A 17,194-nucleotide genomic window follows, 5' to 3' on the forward strand; every position below is an offset into this window, starting at 1 on the left:
AGAGAGACAGAGAGGAAGGCGCGGCGGAGGGGTGGAGAAGCAAATGGGCGCTTCTCCTATGTGCCCTGCCCGGGAATCGAACCCGGGTCCTCTGCACGCTAGGCCGACGCTCTACCGCTGAGCCAACCGGCCAGGGCAAGGGGCTTTGGATTTAAAGGAGTCCCAAACCCAAACCTGACACATCTGTTTCTTCACCCTCCTAAGACTTTCTTCTGAGCACCTTTCTCTTTCTCCTATAAGATCCTTGGACGGGGAGAGGGCCACACTTCACACCGTGATCACATCTGGCTCAGGCCTTGTTTGGGGACCTCTGTGTTTCTCACCCAGTCAGGATAAGGTCCGCATTCTGCTTGAGAGGTGGTTCTGTTACCAGAAAGGGGACCTGGCCCAGAGCAGGTCTGCCTAGGGCCACTGGTAGTGTGTGGGTTCTTGACTTCACGCAGGAATGATCACAACAGGAGTCCAGGTGAGTTTGAGAGTAGTACACTTATTAAAGCTGGGAACGGTGAAACAAGGAAGGGCTTAGGATAGAAGAAGCAAGAAGCAACAGGAAAGAGAGTCTAGGGGGGCCTGCTTTGGCTTTCTAGAAATCTTACAGGAAAGAAATGAGCCTAGGTGGGGCTGCTTTGGCTCACTGGAAAGTCAGAAAAAATGGGAGCCTTGTAGACAGGGTCAGGGGGTTAGCCTGGGATGAGCTGCTGCTGCCTATTGCTCCCCTGGTTGCAAGTCTTGTGGGACACAGGGTTTAGGAGAAAGAGAGGGGCAAGGAAAATGCACCTTGGGGAGAAAAGAAGGAAACAGAGAAGGCACTGGGTCCTGTGTCCCAAGGGTTTTCTAAGAGTGGGGGTCTTTAGGGGCGGTCCCAGGGAAAGAATGGTAGAACAGTCATCAGCTCTCCAGGTATGTCCTCTTAGGGTCATGGTCAGCAGCAGGGCAGGGGGTCATTAGTCAGTGCAGCTGGTCCTGAGGTCAGCAGTGGCATTGCTTGTCTGGTTTTGCTGCTTTTTTGGGCCTGGAGCTGAAAACACAACTAAGGCCTTGATGTATTTGATGTGGGTCAGAACCTTATTGTCCTGGGGGCTTAATGCTGAAGGGCTACTCTCTTGCTCCATCATTCACTCTCTAAAGGGGTCTAACCCGCATGACTAGCAACATTTCAGGGTAGGAAAGTTCAGGGGAGGGTTCAAACTGCATGACCAGCAGTATGCTAGTGGAGGAAGGTTACCCTGGGGGTGAGGTCCTTGTTTTCCGGGGTTTTCCCATTGCTAGGTACCTGGGGCTTTCTACCCTGGTGACCTGTTCCTGGCCTATTCCTTGCTCTGCTTATTTCTAACTACCAACCACAGTACCCCATGCTAGGTCATTCATTCTCTAAGGTTCTTCTGAGAATGGATAAGGGTGAGGAGGCAAAATGATACATTCAAGATTTGTAAGAGTAAAAGGTCTATATTTAAGGGAAAAACTATCAGAGGGAGGCAGACGTGACCTGTGGGGCCCAGGCCACATTTTTTCCTATTAAAAAATCTCAACTCAAAAGTCTAGTTTAACAAGATCCCCGTGGTCCCTATGAATACCAGCCTCCTGATCCTAATGCCTACTTAGAATGGTTTCATTCATCTTCCTTCTTATCCTTTTTCATATTTTCAGCATTTTCTGTTTTCATTTCTGCCATTACTTCGGATTCTATTTCCCCCAATTCTTCCACCTCTCTTCTGCCGGCTTCTGGTAGCCTCTCCTCTTCTTCATCTGATTGCCTTTCAATTAATTCTTCTGACAGTTTTTGGTCCAGATCTGAAGGTCTCCTGTAAATTTCTCTGGATTCCTTTTTGCTCACTCCTAATATTTCCCCGCCTGCTTCTCCTAATCTTACGTCTAGTTCGCCAGACAGTTTCTTGGCAGCCTCTCCTGTGTCTCTCCCTGTGGCTCTCAATTCCGTTCTTGAGGAGCTGGATATGTTTTCTGGTCCCCTCGCCGTGCCGGTTAGGGCTTCGTTAGACAGCTCGTCTTCTGTGTCTTTCTCACCGTCAGAGCGCTCTCTTTCCCAGTGCTTCATCACTGTCTCAGGTTCATTCTTTCCTTTTCTCATTTTTCTTTTCTCTTTTGCCTTCATTGCCATATTATCCAACGCAGCAGCCTCATCTGAAACACAGGAGAGAGGAAAGCAAGGTAAAATTTTGTCCATCTCTGAGCCTGGGTAAATCCCTGTCTGTGCAGCCCCATGCTTCTAAGAGGAGCATTCCTTTCCAATAGGAGAAGAAGGAACTCATCCATGACCAGTCCCGTTCCAGGCATCGTGTGAAGCTGCACAGATGATACCAGTCAGTCATAAGTGCACAGTGTCGTGAAAGTGTAGTGTCATTGGTTTGAGCTTGCACTCAGGGACCTGGACTTGATAAAGAGAAACCACACACCATGATCACCCTGCTGAGTCAGAATTTGCACCCAGGAACAGTCTGCCCCCACAGTACGTTCCCTTTCTCTACAGGAATAGAACAGGTGCTGGGAAAGGATAGTAGGGGTCTTTTCTCTGGCAGCCTCATTCTGCATTTCTCTTTGTCCCTGGAAAGCACTTTTCATCATGTGTTGGGAGGTTCCCTGTAAAAATATGAGCAGACTGCTCGCAGCAAGTTCAGCTGGAGTGCTGTTTTTCAACCAGGAGAATCCTTGCTCCTTGCTTTTACCAGCTGCAGAGAAAAGTCACCAATCTCCTCCCGAGCCGCCCCACATTCTCTTCCTGGGAGCCCTTGGACTCTGAGGCACCTACAGGCGCTCTGGGTTCATAGCTGGAAAAATGCTGCCGTTTGCTGCCACCTGCTGTTCTGGGAGGGAAGTGCCCAGCAGCTGCCACTGGCAGCAGGGCCTTCCCAAAGTTCTCGGGAGGACACCTTCCCCAGGACATAGCCCACCAAGGTTGTCAAGGGCTGTGGGAGGGAGGCTGCTTGGAGCATCTGCCGTTTCCCAGCTGTGTCCCTTCACATCTGTTGCTCCTGCGGCTTCTGAGAACAGCTCCAAGGTCATGTGGGGCAGAGGCATGACCTCTCTCTGCGGGGGTCCGGCCACCACATGGCAAGCACTGGATAATAAAGGGCAGTCATGTGCCTGCAAACTCCACACCCAGATTCCCACTACCATGCCTGGATCAGAGAGGGCATCGGCCTTGGTGCCTGGAGACGGTTCTGTCATCTTGGGGTACGCAGAGTACATGTGATACGGCTAGGGCACCCCAGAAGGGCAGACGGAGGCTGTGTTGTCACCAGGAAGAGTGTCGAACCGTGGTAAAAGCCTGGGTTCTAGAGTCAGGCTGCTGTCTGAGACAGAAAACCTCTGTGGGACTTCAACCCCGCTGCCTCCTTGTCATCCGTAAAAATCAAACAAATAATGATACTTATTTCATCGTGTTCTTGCAGAATCAGATGAGTCAGAACATAGTATATAAAGTCCTGAGAAGAGTGCCTGGCACATAGGAAACCCTGAATGGAGATCATCTCTTATCCCCCGTCCTGTCTGGGGTCTGTCCCTAATGACTTGGTGGGGCCTGGGGGCCTGGAATCCCAACCATCTCCTCTTCCTCGTTTCCTTCAGAAAGGCTGGAGCCAGGGAGTCAAAGGCCTCTTTACTCCCCGAGGCCCTGAGAGAAAGATTGATCAGGCACATCCATCTCTGCACCCGAGCCCACCCACATGCCCCTCTGACACCCTCTCCAACCCCAGCCCTTCCCTACTCATTCTAGTCCCAAAGAGCAGTACCACACAGCAAAGGACGGTGTGGCTCTGAGTCAGACTGCTGTGACCCAGGCAGATCCCTCAACTTCACTCGGCCTCCATTGCCTCCTAGAGTGGTGAGGACTCAATGAGATGCTTAACCCAGTGCCTGGCACACAGGAAGAGCCCCAAAAGTGTGACTGTCATTCTGCCTCTGTCTTTGCTCCTGCTATTTATTCCCTGCCAGAAATGCCCTCCCTCTTCCACCTCGCACCTGGGAAAGCCTCGGGCATCTTTTGGAGCCTGAAATGAATGATTCTTCCCCTTGGAGCCTTCCCTGTCTCCCCAGAGGAGTCAGAATGCTTTGCCTGTGCTCACAATAGAGCAGTTCCTCCAGCCAGTTCAGCACTTGCCTGCAGGAGTCCATTCAGGGACCACTCTTTTTTTTAATTTTATTTATTCATTTTTAGAGAGGAGAGAGAGAGGGAGAGAAAGAGAGAAACAGAGAGAGAGAAGGGGGGAGGAGCTGGAAGCATCAACTCCCATATGTGCCTTGACCAGGCAAGCCCAGGGTTTCAAACCGGGGACCTCAGCATTTCCAGGTCAACGTTTTATCCACTGCGTCACCACAGGTCAGGCCTATTTTTTTTTTAATTAAAAAATTTTTTTATTAAGTGAGAGGCAGGGAGGCAGAGAGACAGACTCCCACATGTGCTCTGACTGGGTTCCACTGGGCAAGCTGATGCTCTGCCCATCTGGAGCAGCTGCTCTGTTGCTCAGCAACCGAGCTATTTCAGCGCCTGAGGCAAGACCATGGAGTCATCCTCAGCGCCCGGGGCCAACTTGCTTGAACCGTTCAAGCCATGGCTGTGGGAGGGGAATAGAAAGAGAGAGAGAGAGAGAAGGGGGATGGGTGGAGAAGCAGATGGTCACTTCTCCTGTGTACCCTGACTGGAAACTGAATCCAGGACTTCCACATGCTGGGCTGATGCTCTACTGCAGAGCCAACTGCCCAGGGCCCAGGGCCCACTCTACTTCTCTGGTTTTCCCACTGGGCTGTGGTCTCCTCCAGGGCAGGGGCTAAGCCTCTGTCTCCCCCAAATCTCATATCTTCCTGGCACTTGACAAGTGCTCAGCAAATACTGATGAGTGAATTGAAACACAGGAGCGGGCTGTCTGGGCGACAGCATGGGCTCAGACTCATTTAGGCTGAATCACCTCCCTCTCCTGCCCCAGGGAAAGGCTGGGGCTGCTGGTGGCACTGAAATCAGAGTGCTCGGTAGATGGTGCACTGGGACTGGAGCAGCTACTGGAAAGATCAGCTGGGGGGCCCTGGCCGGTTGGTTCAGTAGAGTGTTAGCCTGACGTGTGGAAGTCCCAAGTTCGATTCCTGATCGGGGCAGGGGATCCCCTCCTTCTCCCCCTTCTTTTTCTCTTCCCCTCTCATAGCCAGTGGCTTGATTGGTTCAAGCACTGGCCCTGGGTGCTGAGGGTAGCTTGGTTAGTCCAAGCATCGGCTCCAGATAGGGATTGCTAGGTGGATCCCGGTCAGGGTGCATTCAGGAGTCTGTCTCCCCTCCTCTCACTTAACACCAGGAAGACAAACAATCCAATCAAAAAATGGGCAAAAGAGCCTGACCTGTGGTGGTGCAGTGGATAAAGCGTCGACTGGGAAATGCTGAGGTCGCCGGTTTGAAACCCTGGGCTTGCCTGGTCAAGGCACATATGGGAGTTGATGCTTCCAGCTCCTCCCCCTTTCTCTCTCTCTGTCTCTCTCTCCTCTCTCTCCCTCTCTCCCCCTCTCTCTCCTCTCTAAAAATGAAAAAATAAAATAAAATTAAAAATTTTGAAAAATGTTAAAAAAAAAATGGGCAAAAGAAATGAATAGACACTTCTCCAAAGAGGACATACAGATGGCCAATAGACAGATGAAAAAATGTTCAACATCACTAATCATTAGAGAAATGCAAATAAAAACCACAATGAGATACCACCTCACACCAGTCAGAATGGTGCTCATTAACAAAACAACACATGATAGGTGCTGGCGAGGATGTGGAGAACAGGGAACCCTCCTGCACTGCTGGTGGGAATGCAGACTGGTGCAGCCACTGTGGAAAACAGTATAGAGATTCCTCAAAAAATTAAAAATTGAACTGCCTTTTGACCCAGCCATCCCACTTTTAGGAATATATCCCAAGAACATCATATCACTGACTTAAAAAAAGAAATGCACCCCCATGTTTATGGCAGCATTGTTCACAATAGCGAAGATCGGGAAACAGCCCAAGTGTCCATGAGTGGATGAGTGGATTAAAAAGCTGTGGTACATATATATACACACACAATAGAATACTATGGGGCCATGGCCCTGGCCGGTTGGCTCAGCGGTAGAGCATCGGCCTGGCGTGCGGGGGACCCGGGTTCGATTCCCGGCCAGGGCACATAGGAGAAGCGCCCATTTGCTTCTCCACCCCCCCTCTTCCTCTCTGTCTCTCTCTTCCCCTCCCGCAACGAGGCTCTATTGGAGCAAAGATGGCCCGGGCGCTGGGGATGGCTCCTTGGCCTCTGCCCCAGGCGCTAGAGTGGCTCTGGTCGCAGCAGAGCGACGCCCCGGAGGGGCAAAGCATCGCCCCCTGGTGGGCAGAGCGTTGCCCCTGGTGGGCGTGCCGGGTGGATCCCGGTCGGGCACATGCGGGAGTCTGTCTGACTGTCTCTCCCTGTTTCCAGCTTCAGAAAAATACAAAAAAAAAAAAAAGAAAAGAAAAGAATACTATGGGGCCATGAAAAAGAAGTAAATATTACCTTTTGCAACAACATGGAGGGACCTGGAAACTATTATGTTAAATGAAATAAGCCAGGCAGAGAAAGAAAAATATTATATGACCTCACTCATTTGAGGAATCCAAGAAACAATGTGAACTGAGGAACGGAATTGAGACAGAGGAGGGATCAAAGGGACCAGAAGAAAAGAGGACAGAGGGAAAGGGGACGATAGGATGGGATAAACCTGAAGGGAAGGGGGGAGGGCGCTGTAGAGAGGGGGGCAAGGGAGATATTGAGGGAAATATGGGGCAGGGGGGATGCATTCGGGGCGACACTAGAATTTATGTAAACACAATAAATTATTATTATTATCTTTTTTTTTTTTTTTTTTTTTACAGAGACAGAGAGAGGGATAGATAGGAACAGACAGGAACAAAGAGAGATGAGAAGCATCAATCATCAGTTTTTCGTTGCGACACCTTAGTTGTTCATTGATTGCTTTCTCATATGTGCCTTGACCGTAGGCCATCAGCAGACAGAGTAACCCCTTGCTTGAGCCAGTGACCCTGGGTCCAAGCTGGTGATCTTTGCTCAAACCAGATGAGCCCGCGCTCAAGCTGGCGACCTCGGGGTCTCAAATCTGGGTCCTCCGCATCCCAGTCCGACGCTCTATCCACTGTGCCACCACGTGGTCAGGCTCAATAAATTAAATTTTTAAAAATAAATAAAAAAGAGGCCCTGGCCGGATGGCTCAGCGGTAGAGCGTCAGCCTGGCGTGCGGGGGACCCGGGTTCGATTCCCGGGCAGGGCACATAGAAGAAGCGCCCATTTGCTTCTCCACACCCCCCCCTTCCTCTCTGTCTCTCTCTTCCCCTCCCGCAGCCAAGGCTCCATTGGAGCAAAGATGGCCTGGGCGCTGGGGATGGCTCCTTGGCCTCTGCCCCAGGCACTAGAGTGGCTCTGGTCGCGGCAAAGCAACCCCCCGGAGGGGCAGAGCATCGCCCCCTGGTGGGCAGAGCATTGCCCCTGGTGGGCGTGCCGGGTGGATCCCAGTCGGGCGCATGCGGGAGTCTGTCTGACTGTCTCTCCCCGTTTCCAGCTTCAAAAAAAAAAAAAAGAAAGAAAGAAAGAAGAAAGGGAGGGAGGGAGGGAGGGAGGGGGAGGGAAGAAAGGAGGAAGGAAGGGCTGGCAGCTGGGACTAACAGAAAGGAATGCAGAGGGGAAATTCTGCAGTTGCCCTCTCAGGGGTAGGAACTCACCTTTCTTTTCTTTGAACACATTCCTGTAGCTGGTTTTCTTCAGCTCATCAATAATGCCCTTGTTGGCATCATCCAAAGCCTGTGGGTGGTAGAGTAGCTGATAAACTCTCATAACCCCTATTTGGCACCTACACTCCCCCTTTCTTCCAGGTCCCAACTCCAAGAGGCAGGGCTCTGCACTAACCCTGCCTTCTTGTTTGCTCCTGGATCCTCTAAAGCAGGGGTCTCAAACTCAACTCAGCATGTGGGCCGCAGAGCAAGATCACAGCCGTTAGGCGGGCTGCACTAGGTCTACAAAAGGCAACTGTTACGCAACACTTTTCTCACTGCAGTTGAAAACAAAAAAAAATCAGTACAACAAGCACAATCGTACATGCAGTTTACTCAGTGTCACAAAACGACCAGAAACTGTAGTTCGCATCACAACTGCTGTTAACTAAGCTAATATCTAGCTAGGATGCTAGAGAAATGAAAAATACAAGTAGGCCCCTAGGCTTACTTAATTTTATCCAAAATATTTTGAACTTCGTGGATTAGTCTGTGGGCCGCACAAAATTGTTCGGCGGGCTGCATGTGGCCCGCGGGCCGCGAGTTTGAGACTCCTGCTCTAAAGGCTCCTGCCCAGAGGTTAGCTGATTCCTAGGGACTCAGAAATACCCAGGCTAAGTGGCATGAGACACAGGACTGCAGATAATTCTGACTTCATTTCCCTTGGGCTTACACATGTACTGGGGAGGAGTGTGTATCCCCTGATTTCCACTTTTTACCTAAAGCTTCCTTTGGCTTCAGCCAATGCAGAGACACAGTGCAAATCCCTATGCCCACAGCAGGGTAGCAAGCCGGGGAGGAACTCAGACACATTGCAGGGTGGGCCTGGGGCTGACCTGCCTTCAGAGGGGCTTCAGGGTGACTGCAGGTTCCCTGCTTGCCTAGGACTCTGCCCGTGCACATCCGTGTGTGTGTGTCTGTGTGTGTGACTGAGACAGAGAGACAGAGAGAGGAACAGATAGGCACAAGCAGACAGGAAGGGAGAGAGATGAGAAGCATCAATTCTTCACTGCGGCACCTTAGTTGTTCATTGATTGCTTTCTCATATGTGCCTTGACTGGGGAGCTACGGCAGACCGAGTGACCCCTTGCTCAAGCCAGTGACCTTGGGCTTCAAGCCAGTGACCTTGGGCTTCAAGCCAGCGGACCTTTGGGCTCAAGCCAGCGACCATGGGGTCATGTCTATGATCCCACACTCAAGCCAGCGACCCCCGTGCTCAAGCTTGTGAGCCTGCTCTCAAGCCGGCAACCTCAAGGTTTCGAACCTGGGTCCTCTGCGTCCCATTCCAACACTCTATCCACTGTGCCACCACCTAGTCAGGCCTGTGCACATCTTTTTTTTTTTTTTAAAGATTTTATTTATTCATTATAGAGAGGGGAGAGAGAGAGAGAGAGAGAGAGAGAGAAGGGGGAAGGAGCAGAAAGCATCAACTCCCATATGTGCCTTGACCAGGCAAGCCCAGGGTTTTTTTTTTGTTGTTGTTGTTGTTTTAATTTATTCATTTTAGAGAGGAGAGGGAGAGACAGAGAGAGGGAGAGAAAGGAGAGACAGAGAGAGAGAAGGGGGGAAGAGCTGGAAGCATCAACTCCCATATGTGCCTTAACCAGGCAAGCCCAGGGTTTCAAACCGGCGACCTCAGCATTTCCAGGTCAACGCTTTATCCACTGCACCACCACAGGTCAGGCAGCCTGTGCACATCTTGAAGGCAGGCTCTGCCTTATTCCTCTTGACTTGCACTGGCAGAGCACCAGAAGGCACTCAAAATCAGCTGCTGAAGGACCACTAGGCCTGGACACTCTCGTGCAGCACTGGTCTGTACTCCCTGTATGCCTTCCTGCCTGGTGATGCCAGCCCAGGTGGGTAAAAAGTCAGGGACCTGGTCCCATGAGGAGTCACTTAGGGCCATGGGACTGTTTGTCCCAACAGGCACTTCTCTCTGCTTCACAACCTTTCAAAGCCCTGCCCTGCCCTCAGGGTGCCCTAATGCCCTCCTCATGGGAAAGCCCTGCCCTGCCTCCCTGCTGGGACTCTCATTCTGAATCCCCTGGCCCCTATTGCACTGGGCATGAACAAGGGTTTTTTGTGTTTGTTTTTTTTTTAACTTTCCAGCTGACACCAAGTTTCCTGAGGACCAGAATCACGGTTGTCACCTTTGGGCTGACAGCCCAAGCTGACTTGGGGTCATCAAATATTTACTGAATGTAAATTTGCCATGTTATCTCTCCAAATACTTGCAGGGCGATCACGTGGAAGAGGATTAAATGAGAGACCATGCATATGAACCGAGGGGCACAAAGCACACGGCTGGGCTCAGGGAAGGGGAGCGCTCTGCCTCTGGGGGCTGGGTGTACAGGCAGGGTGCACGTGCAGGGAGCAGACCCCCTCGCCAGGAAAAGAGAACAAGGTGACAGGCCTAAGTTGCCCTGGGCCAGGTAAAATCAGGGCATGGACTGCCACATGGTGGGGTATCTTTGGGAGCGATTCCTCCACCATGGCAAAGAAAAAATGGTTTCACTGTGGTTCTCACAAACCATAATCTTGCTCCTTAAAAAAAAATCCCAGGGGGTCAGGTGGCTTCTTTGCCATTCCTAGACCTACAAATCCAGGCTGGTCCACCGACTGTCTGGGGTTCCTTGCTCCTACTTCTGTCATCATGACCCAGCCCTTGGGTCCAGGCCAGAGTCTCCTTTTCTGTCTCCCATAGGTTCCTAAGCCCCAACAGCCTCCCAGGCCTTCGGCCTGGCCAGATCCTGTAGTCCTTGTCCTTCAAAACCAGCATGAGATCCACCTCCAACTGCAGCAGTTCAGAATATCACTTCCCAGGGTCCCTGCTTCCTTTCTGGAATGCCTGCTGCATCTCCAATGTATGCTGTTCACAAAAACTATGGGATATTTTATCGCTTGATATTAATTTTGAAATACTCTCTAATTTATTATTATTATTATTATTTGTATTTTTCTGAAGTTGGAAATGGGGAAGCAGTCAGACAGACTCCCGCATGCGCCCGACTGGGATCCACCCAGCATGCCCACCAGGGGGCGATGCTCTGCCCATCTGGAGCATCACTCTGTTGCAACCAGAGCCATTCTAGCGCCTGAGGCAGAGGCCATAGAGCCATCCTCAGGGCTCAGGGCCAACTTTGCTCCAATGGAGCCTCAGCTGCGGGAGGGGAAGAGAGAGACAGAGAGGAAGGAGAGGAGGAGGGGTGGAGAAGCAGATGGGCGCTTCTCCTGTGTGCCCTGGCCGGGAATCGAACCCAGGATTCCTGCACGCCAGGCCGACACTCTACCACTGAGCCAACTGGCCAGGGCCTACCCTCTAATTTTTGTGAGCAATATAGTTCCTGAGGCCAGGCCCCTCGTGTTGCCCCTGAGTTACACTGTCCGACCTCTTTCAACAACAGGACAAGCTCCCAGGGGATAAGCGCCCTGTTTAATACACTCCAGCAGACGCTTACTGGGGCCCAGCTACATGGCATTTCAACATGGGACAGCTTAGGGGCAGCAGTCTGGGGGGCAGAGGGAGGGGAGGTGGCCAGCAGATTCATGCTAAGGCGAGCGTGCTGACCTTACTGAGGTTGTCCGTCTGCCTGGAGTGGCACTGGGAGCAGTGGCTTCACCTGTGGCTTCGCCTGTGGCCTCTGCCGCCTGAAGATGACAGTCTAGCCAGCACCGGCCAACAGAAAGTTCCGCAACAGCGAGGCCGACTCGAGATCGGCACCCGCCGCACCACAGCCACAACCCACTATGGAGTACCTGGCATGTGGCTAGTGTGACTGAGAGCCTGAATTTTAAATGTAACTTTTAATTCATTTTTATTGAAACCACCACACGTGGCCAGCGGCTGCCTCAGTGAGCAGTGCCGGTAGAGGCCAGTGAGGGAGGCAATCGTATTACATGTATTTCTTACGGTCTCCTGGCAGAGGTAGCATTTTTGAAACTGTAAGTCCTGAAATCAATTTAGAAGCTCTCCACCATCATTAAGGAAAAAGAAAAAGAAGGGAATTGGAAATACCAGCGTCCAGAGTAAAGGTAAGTATGTTTTTTAAAACTTTTGTTTCTATTTTTTGTTTATTTCACATAAAAATATGTCTGGCCCTGGCCGGTTGGCTCAGCGGTAGAGCGTCGGCCTGGCGTGCGGGGGACCCGGGTTTGATTCCCGGCCAGGGCACATAGGAGAAGCGCCCATTTGCTTCTCCACTCCCCTCTCCTTCCTCTCTGTCTCTCTCTTCCCCTCCCGCAGCCAAGGCTCCATTGGAGCAAAGATGGCCCGGGCGCTGGGGATGGCTCCTTGGCCTCTGCCCCAGGCGCTAGAGTGGCTCTGGTCGGGGCAGAGCGACGCCCCGGAGGGGCAGAGCATCGCCCCCTGGTGGGCAGAGCCTCGCCCCTGGTGGGCGTGCCGGGTGGATCCTGGTGGGGAGCATGCGGGAGTCTGTCTGACTGTCTCTCCCCGTTTCCAGCTTCAGAAAAATACAAAATATATATATATTTATATATATATTATGTATGTGTCTGGGTTGCTACATAAACCGTGGGGAGTGGGGAATATTTGAAAGCCACTGCCCACCTACAATGAGCCCGGCACTTAGGAGGAGCGCCTCCATTTTTGTGGAATGGCCTTCCCAGATGGCTGGGGGCTGAGGCCCCGCCCACCCCGTGCCCACAGCAGGGCCCAGCTGGGGGAAAGGCTCACGCTGATGATGGCCTGCTGCGCCTCGTTGTTGTGGACGAGCTTCGCTCTCTCCAGGGCCTTCTCAAAGTTGTTCACGGCCAACTCGAAGTCTCTCAGCTTCACTGGAGAACAGAGGGGAGGCACAGCACAGGTAGGTGGTGACATTGTGTGTTGCATGATGTGGCTGCCAGGCTCCCTCTGGAGCCCCTGGCCTGCCTGGCCCCTCCCACGGTCGTTAGAAGCTTGTGTGAGCTGGACTGAGCCCCAGGTCTCAGGCAGCATCAGCGAGCTGCCCAGGGCCATCCTTTCCATCACATTCCTGGGCCATCTCCAAACTAAGACAGAACCAGGGAACCTGAGCCGTGGGTCTCAGGCCATTCAGAGGCGTCAATGAAGGAAGGGGACCTATGCATACATCATCTGTCTCCAGAACAGGGGAACAACTCCATCTTGTCCCATCTTTAGATTGTTCCAAAGAGGAAATTCATATTTTAAAAATGTTCGCTTAACTTTTTTTTAATTCATTTTAGAGAGGAGAGAGAGTGAGAGAGAGAGAGAAAAAAAAAGAGAGAAAGGGGGAGGAGCAGGAAGTATCAACTCCCCTATGTGCCTTGACCAGGCAAGTGCATGGTTTTGAACCGGCATCCTCAGCATTCCAGGTCGACGCTTTATCCACTGCGCCACCACAGGTCAGGCCGCTTAATTTTTTTTTTATTTTTTTTAAAATACTTTTTATTTATTCATTTTAGAGAGGAGAGGGAGAGACAGAGAGAGAGAGAGAGAAGAAGGGAGGAGCTGGAAGCATCAACTCCCATATGTGCCTTGACCAGGCAAGCCCAGGGTTTTGAACCGGCAACCTCAGCATTTCCAGGTCGACGCTTTATCCACTGCGCCACCACAGGTCAGGCCGCTTAATTTTTTTTTTATTTTTTTTAAAATACTTTTTATTTATTCATTTTAGAGAGGAGAGGGAGAGACAGAGAGAGAGAGAGAGAAGAGGGGAGGAGCTGGAAGCATCAACTCCCATATGTGCCTTGACCAGGCAAGCCCAGGGTTTTTTTGAACCGGCGACCTCAGCATTTCCAGGTCAATGCTCCATCCACTGCGCCACCACAGGTCAGGCAGGCTGCTTAATTTCTTAAAGAACTCTGTGGAGTCCTGGCCGTTTGGCTCAGTGGTAGGTAGAGCGTCAGCTCGGCCTATGAAAGTCCCGGGTTCAATGCCCGACCATCTGCTTCTCCACCCCTTCTCTCTCTCTCTCTCTCTCTCTCTCTCTCCTCTCTCTCTCTCCCCCTCCTCCCCTTCCCTCCCCCCCACCCCCTCCCCCTCCTGCAGCCCTCCTAAGAACCGGGAATAGTTCTAGGAAAATCTGCTGTAATCATGTCTGTGATTTAGGTTTAAACTTGCAGTAGTTTTCTCTATGCTTTTGGAAACAGTCTATGATTTGCCCTCTGCATATGGCCCCTCATCAGTCTCCTTCTTCCAAACCTCCCTGGCCCCCAGGAGCTCCAAGTAACATTGGTCTCCTTCGGCTTATAAAATCAGCCCAATTCCTGCCCACCATCCTAAATGCTGTTCCTTTGACCGGAAAGCTCGGTCCCGGTGCCTTCTCGTTCTTAAAGTTTCAGCTTACAAGTTACCTCTTCTAACGGGAGGGCAAGGAATTGGTATCAGTTTTGCTCCCTACTATACGCCTAGAAGGTACCAAGTAAGTATCTGTAGTATGAACAAATGAATGAAAGATTATGCCCTCAGCATAGCACTGGTCACATTTCCTCCCTCCATGGGGGTCGGCTGTATACCGGGGGCAGGAACAGCTTAGCACAGCTTAGCAAAGCCTGAGCTGTGGAGTCAGACAGAACTGGTTTCTAGTCCCAGCTCCATCGCCCATTCGCTTGTAACTTGGAGACATTTCCTTTCTAACTTTATATTAGGAAATATTTCAAATACACACAAAAGTAAAAATAGTATAATGAACCTGCATTACTCATCACTTAGCTTGAACAATTATCAAAATATTGCCAGTCTTCTTTCATCTCTTTCTCCTTTCCCCTGCTCCTTGCTTTTTTTTTTTTAATTTTTATTTATTTTTCTTTACAGAGACAGAGAGAGAGTCAGAGAGAGGGATAGATAGGGACAGACAGGAATGGAGAGAGACGAGAAGCATCAATCATTAGTTTCTCATTGCGACACCTTAGTTGTTCATTGATTGCCCTCCCACATGTGCCCTGACCATGGGGCTTCAGCAGACCGAGTAACCCCTTGCTCAAGCCAGCGACCTTGGGTCCAAGCTAGTGAGCTTTGCTCAAACCAAATGAGCCCGCGCTCAAGCTGGCGACCTCGGGGTCTCGAACCCGGGTCCTCCGCATCCCAGTCTGACGCTCTATCCACTGCACCACCGCCTGGTCAGGCTGCCCCTTGCTTTTTTAAAAATAATTTATTTATTTTTTTTGTATTTTTTTGAAGCTGGAAACGGGGAGAGACAGTCAGACAGACTCCCGCATGCGCCCGACCGGGATCCACCCGGCACGCCCACCAGGGGCGACGCTCTGCCCACCAGGGGCGATGCTCTGCCCCTCTGGGGCATCGCTCTGCCGCGACCAGAGCCACTCTAGCGCCTGGGGCAGAGGCCAAGGAGCAATCCCCAGCGCCCGGGCCATCTTTGCTCCAATGGAGCCTTGGCTGCGGGAGGGGAAGAGAGAGACAGAGAGGAAGGGGGGGGGGTGGAGAAGCAAATGGGCGCTTCCCTGCACGCCAGGCCGACGCTCTACCGCTGAGCCAACCGGCCAGGGCTAAAAATAATTAAAAAAATAATAATTTTATTGAGCCCTGGCTGGTTGGCTCAGCGGTAGAGTGTCGGCCTAGCGTACGGAGAACCCGGGTTCGATTCCCGGCCAGGGCACAAAGGAGAAGCGCCCATTTGCTTCTCCACCCCTCTGCCACGCTTTCCTCTCTGTCTCTCTCTTCTCCTCCCACAGCCAAGGCTCCATTGGAGCAAGGATGGCCCGGATGCTGGGGATGGCTCCTTGGCCTCTGCCTCAGACGCTAGAGTGGCTCTGGTCACAACATGGCGATGCCCAGGATGGGGAGAGCTCGCCCCCTGGTGGGCAGAGCGTCGCCCCATGGTGGGCGTGCCGGGTGGATCCCGGTTGGGCACATGCGGGAGTCTGTCTGGCTGTCTCTCCCTGTTTCCAGCTTCAGAAAAATGAAAAAAAAAATTTTATTGAGATGTAATTCACATATTATAAAATGCACCCTTTTTTTTTTTTTCATTTTACTGAAGCTGGAAACGGGGGGTGGGGGGGGCCGTCAGACAGACTCCCGCATGCGCCCGACCGGGATCCACCCAGCATGCCCACCAGGGGGCGATGTTCTGCCCCTCTGGGGCATTGACTCTGTTGCATTCAGAGCCATTCTAGCGCCTGAGTCAGAGGCCACAGAACCATCCTCAGCGCCCGGGCCAACTTTGCTCCAATGGAGCCTTGGCTGTGGGAGGGGAAGAGAGAGACAGAGAGGAAGGAGAGGGGGAGGGGTGGAGAAGCAGATGGGCGCTTCTCTTGTGTGCCCTGGCCAGGAATCGAACCTGGGACTCCTGCACACCAGGCCGACACTCTACCGCTGAGCCAACTGGCCAGGGCCTAAGTTTATTTCTTTATTTTTAATTTATTTTTATTTTATTTATTCATTTTTAGAGAGGAGAGAGAGAGGGAGAGAGGGAGAGACAGAGAGAGAAGGGGGGAGGACCTGGAAGCATTAACTCCCATATGTGCCTTGACCAGGCGAGCCCAGGGTTTTGAACTGGCGACCTCAGCATTCCCAGGTCGACGCTTTATCCACTGCACCACCACAGGTTAGAAAATGCACCCTTTTCTAAGTAAACAGTTCAATGGTTTTTAGTCAACTTATAGAGTTGTACAATGACCATCACAACAGTTTTAAAGCATTTCCATCACTCCAAAAAGCTCCCTCGTGTGACCTGGGGCAATCTGCAGAAACACTCAGTGCCCCAGTTTCCCCATCGATAAAATGAGGACAATGATGCCTATATCACTGGCTTTCATAGTGATTAAATGCAAGAATGCTAGCCCTTGCCTGACCAGGCGGTGGCACAGTGGATAGAGCGTCGGACTGGGATGCAGGGGACCCAGGTTTGAGACCCTGAGGTTGCCAGTTTGAGCGCGGGCTCATCTGGTTTGAGGAGAATCCTACCAGCTTGAACCCAAAGTCGCTGGCTCCAGCAAGGGGTTACTTGGTCAGCTGAAGGCCCGTGGTCAAGGCATGTATGAGAAAGCAATCAATGAACAACTAAGGTGTTGCAATGCGCAATGAAATACTAATGATTGATACTTCTCATCTTTCTCCGTTCCTGTCTGTCTGTCCCTGTCTATCCCTCTCTCTAACTCACTCTCTGTCTCTGTAAAAAATAAATATATAAATAAAATTAAAAAAAAAAAAAAAGAATGCTAGCCCTGGCCAGTTGGCTCAGTGGTAGAGTGTCAGCCTGGCTGTGAATGTCCTGGATTCTATTCCCAGTCAGGGCACACAGGAGAAGCGACCATCTGCTTCTCCACCCTTCCCCCTCTCCCTCTGTCTCTCTCACTCTCTTCTCCTCCCACAGCCATGGCTCTATTGGTTTGAGCACATCAGCCCTGGGCACTGAGGATGGCTCCATGGATCCTCTGCCTCAAGCACTAAAAATAGCTCAGGTGCAAGCATGGCCCCAAATGGGCAGAGCATCGGCTCCAGAC

At 51.6% G+C, this 17,194-nt stretch overlaps 1 protein-coding gene across 3 annotated transcripts in view; it reads right to left on the bottom strand.

Moving 5' to 3' along the window:
* Window positions 1–675: 675 nt before the first annotated feature.
* ODAD4 (outer dynein arm docking complex subunit 4) overlaps window positions 676–17,194 on the bottom strand; it is a 30,569-nt gene continuing 14,050 nt past the window's right edge. For all 3 annotated transcript variants that reach the window (XM_066255421.1, XM_066255422.1, XM_066255420.1), the window contains 3 exons: window positions 12,468–12,568; window positions 7,727–7,805; window positions 676–2,139 (listed from right to left, as the gene is read on the bottom strand). In XM_066255421.1, coding sequence (XP_066111518.1) covers window positions 1,610–2,139; window positions 7,727–7,805; window positions 12,468–12,568 — 710 coding nt within the window. In that variant the 3' untranslated portion in view covers window positions 676–1,609. The remainder of the gene's footprint in view (window positions 2,140–7,726; window positions 7,806–12,467; window positions 12,569–17,194) is intronic.

The sequence above is a fragment of the Saccopteryx bilineata genome, chromosome 2 (genome assembly GCF_036850765.1).
Source record: "Saccopteryx bilineata isolate mSacBil1 chromosome 2, mSacBil1_pri_phased_curated, whole genome shotgun sequence".
NCBI lineage: Eukaryota > Metazoa > Chordata > Mammalia > Chiroptera > Emballonuridae > Saccopteryx > Saccopteryx bilineata.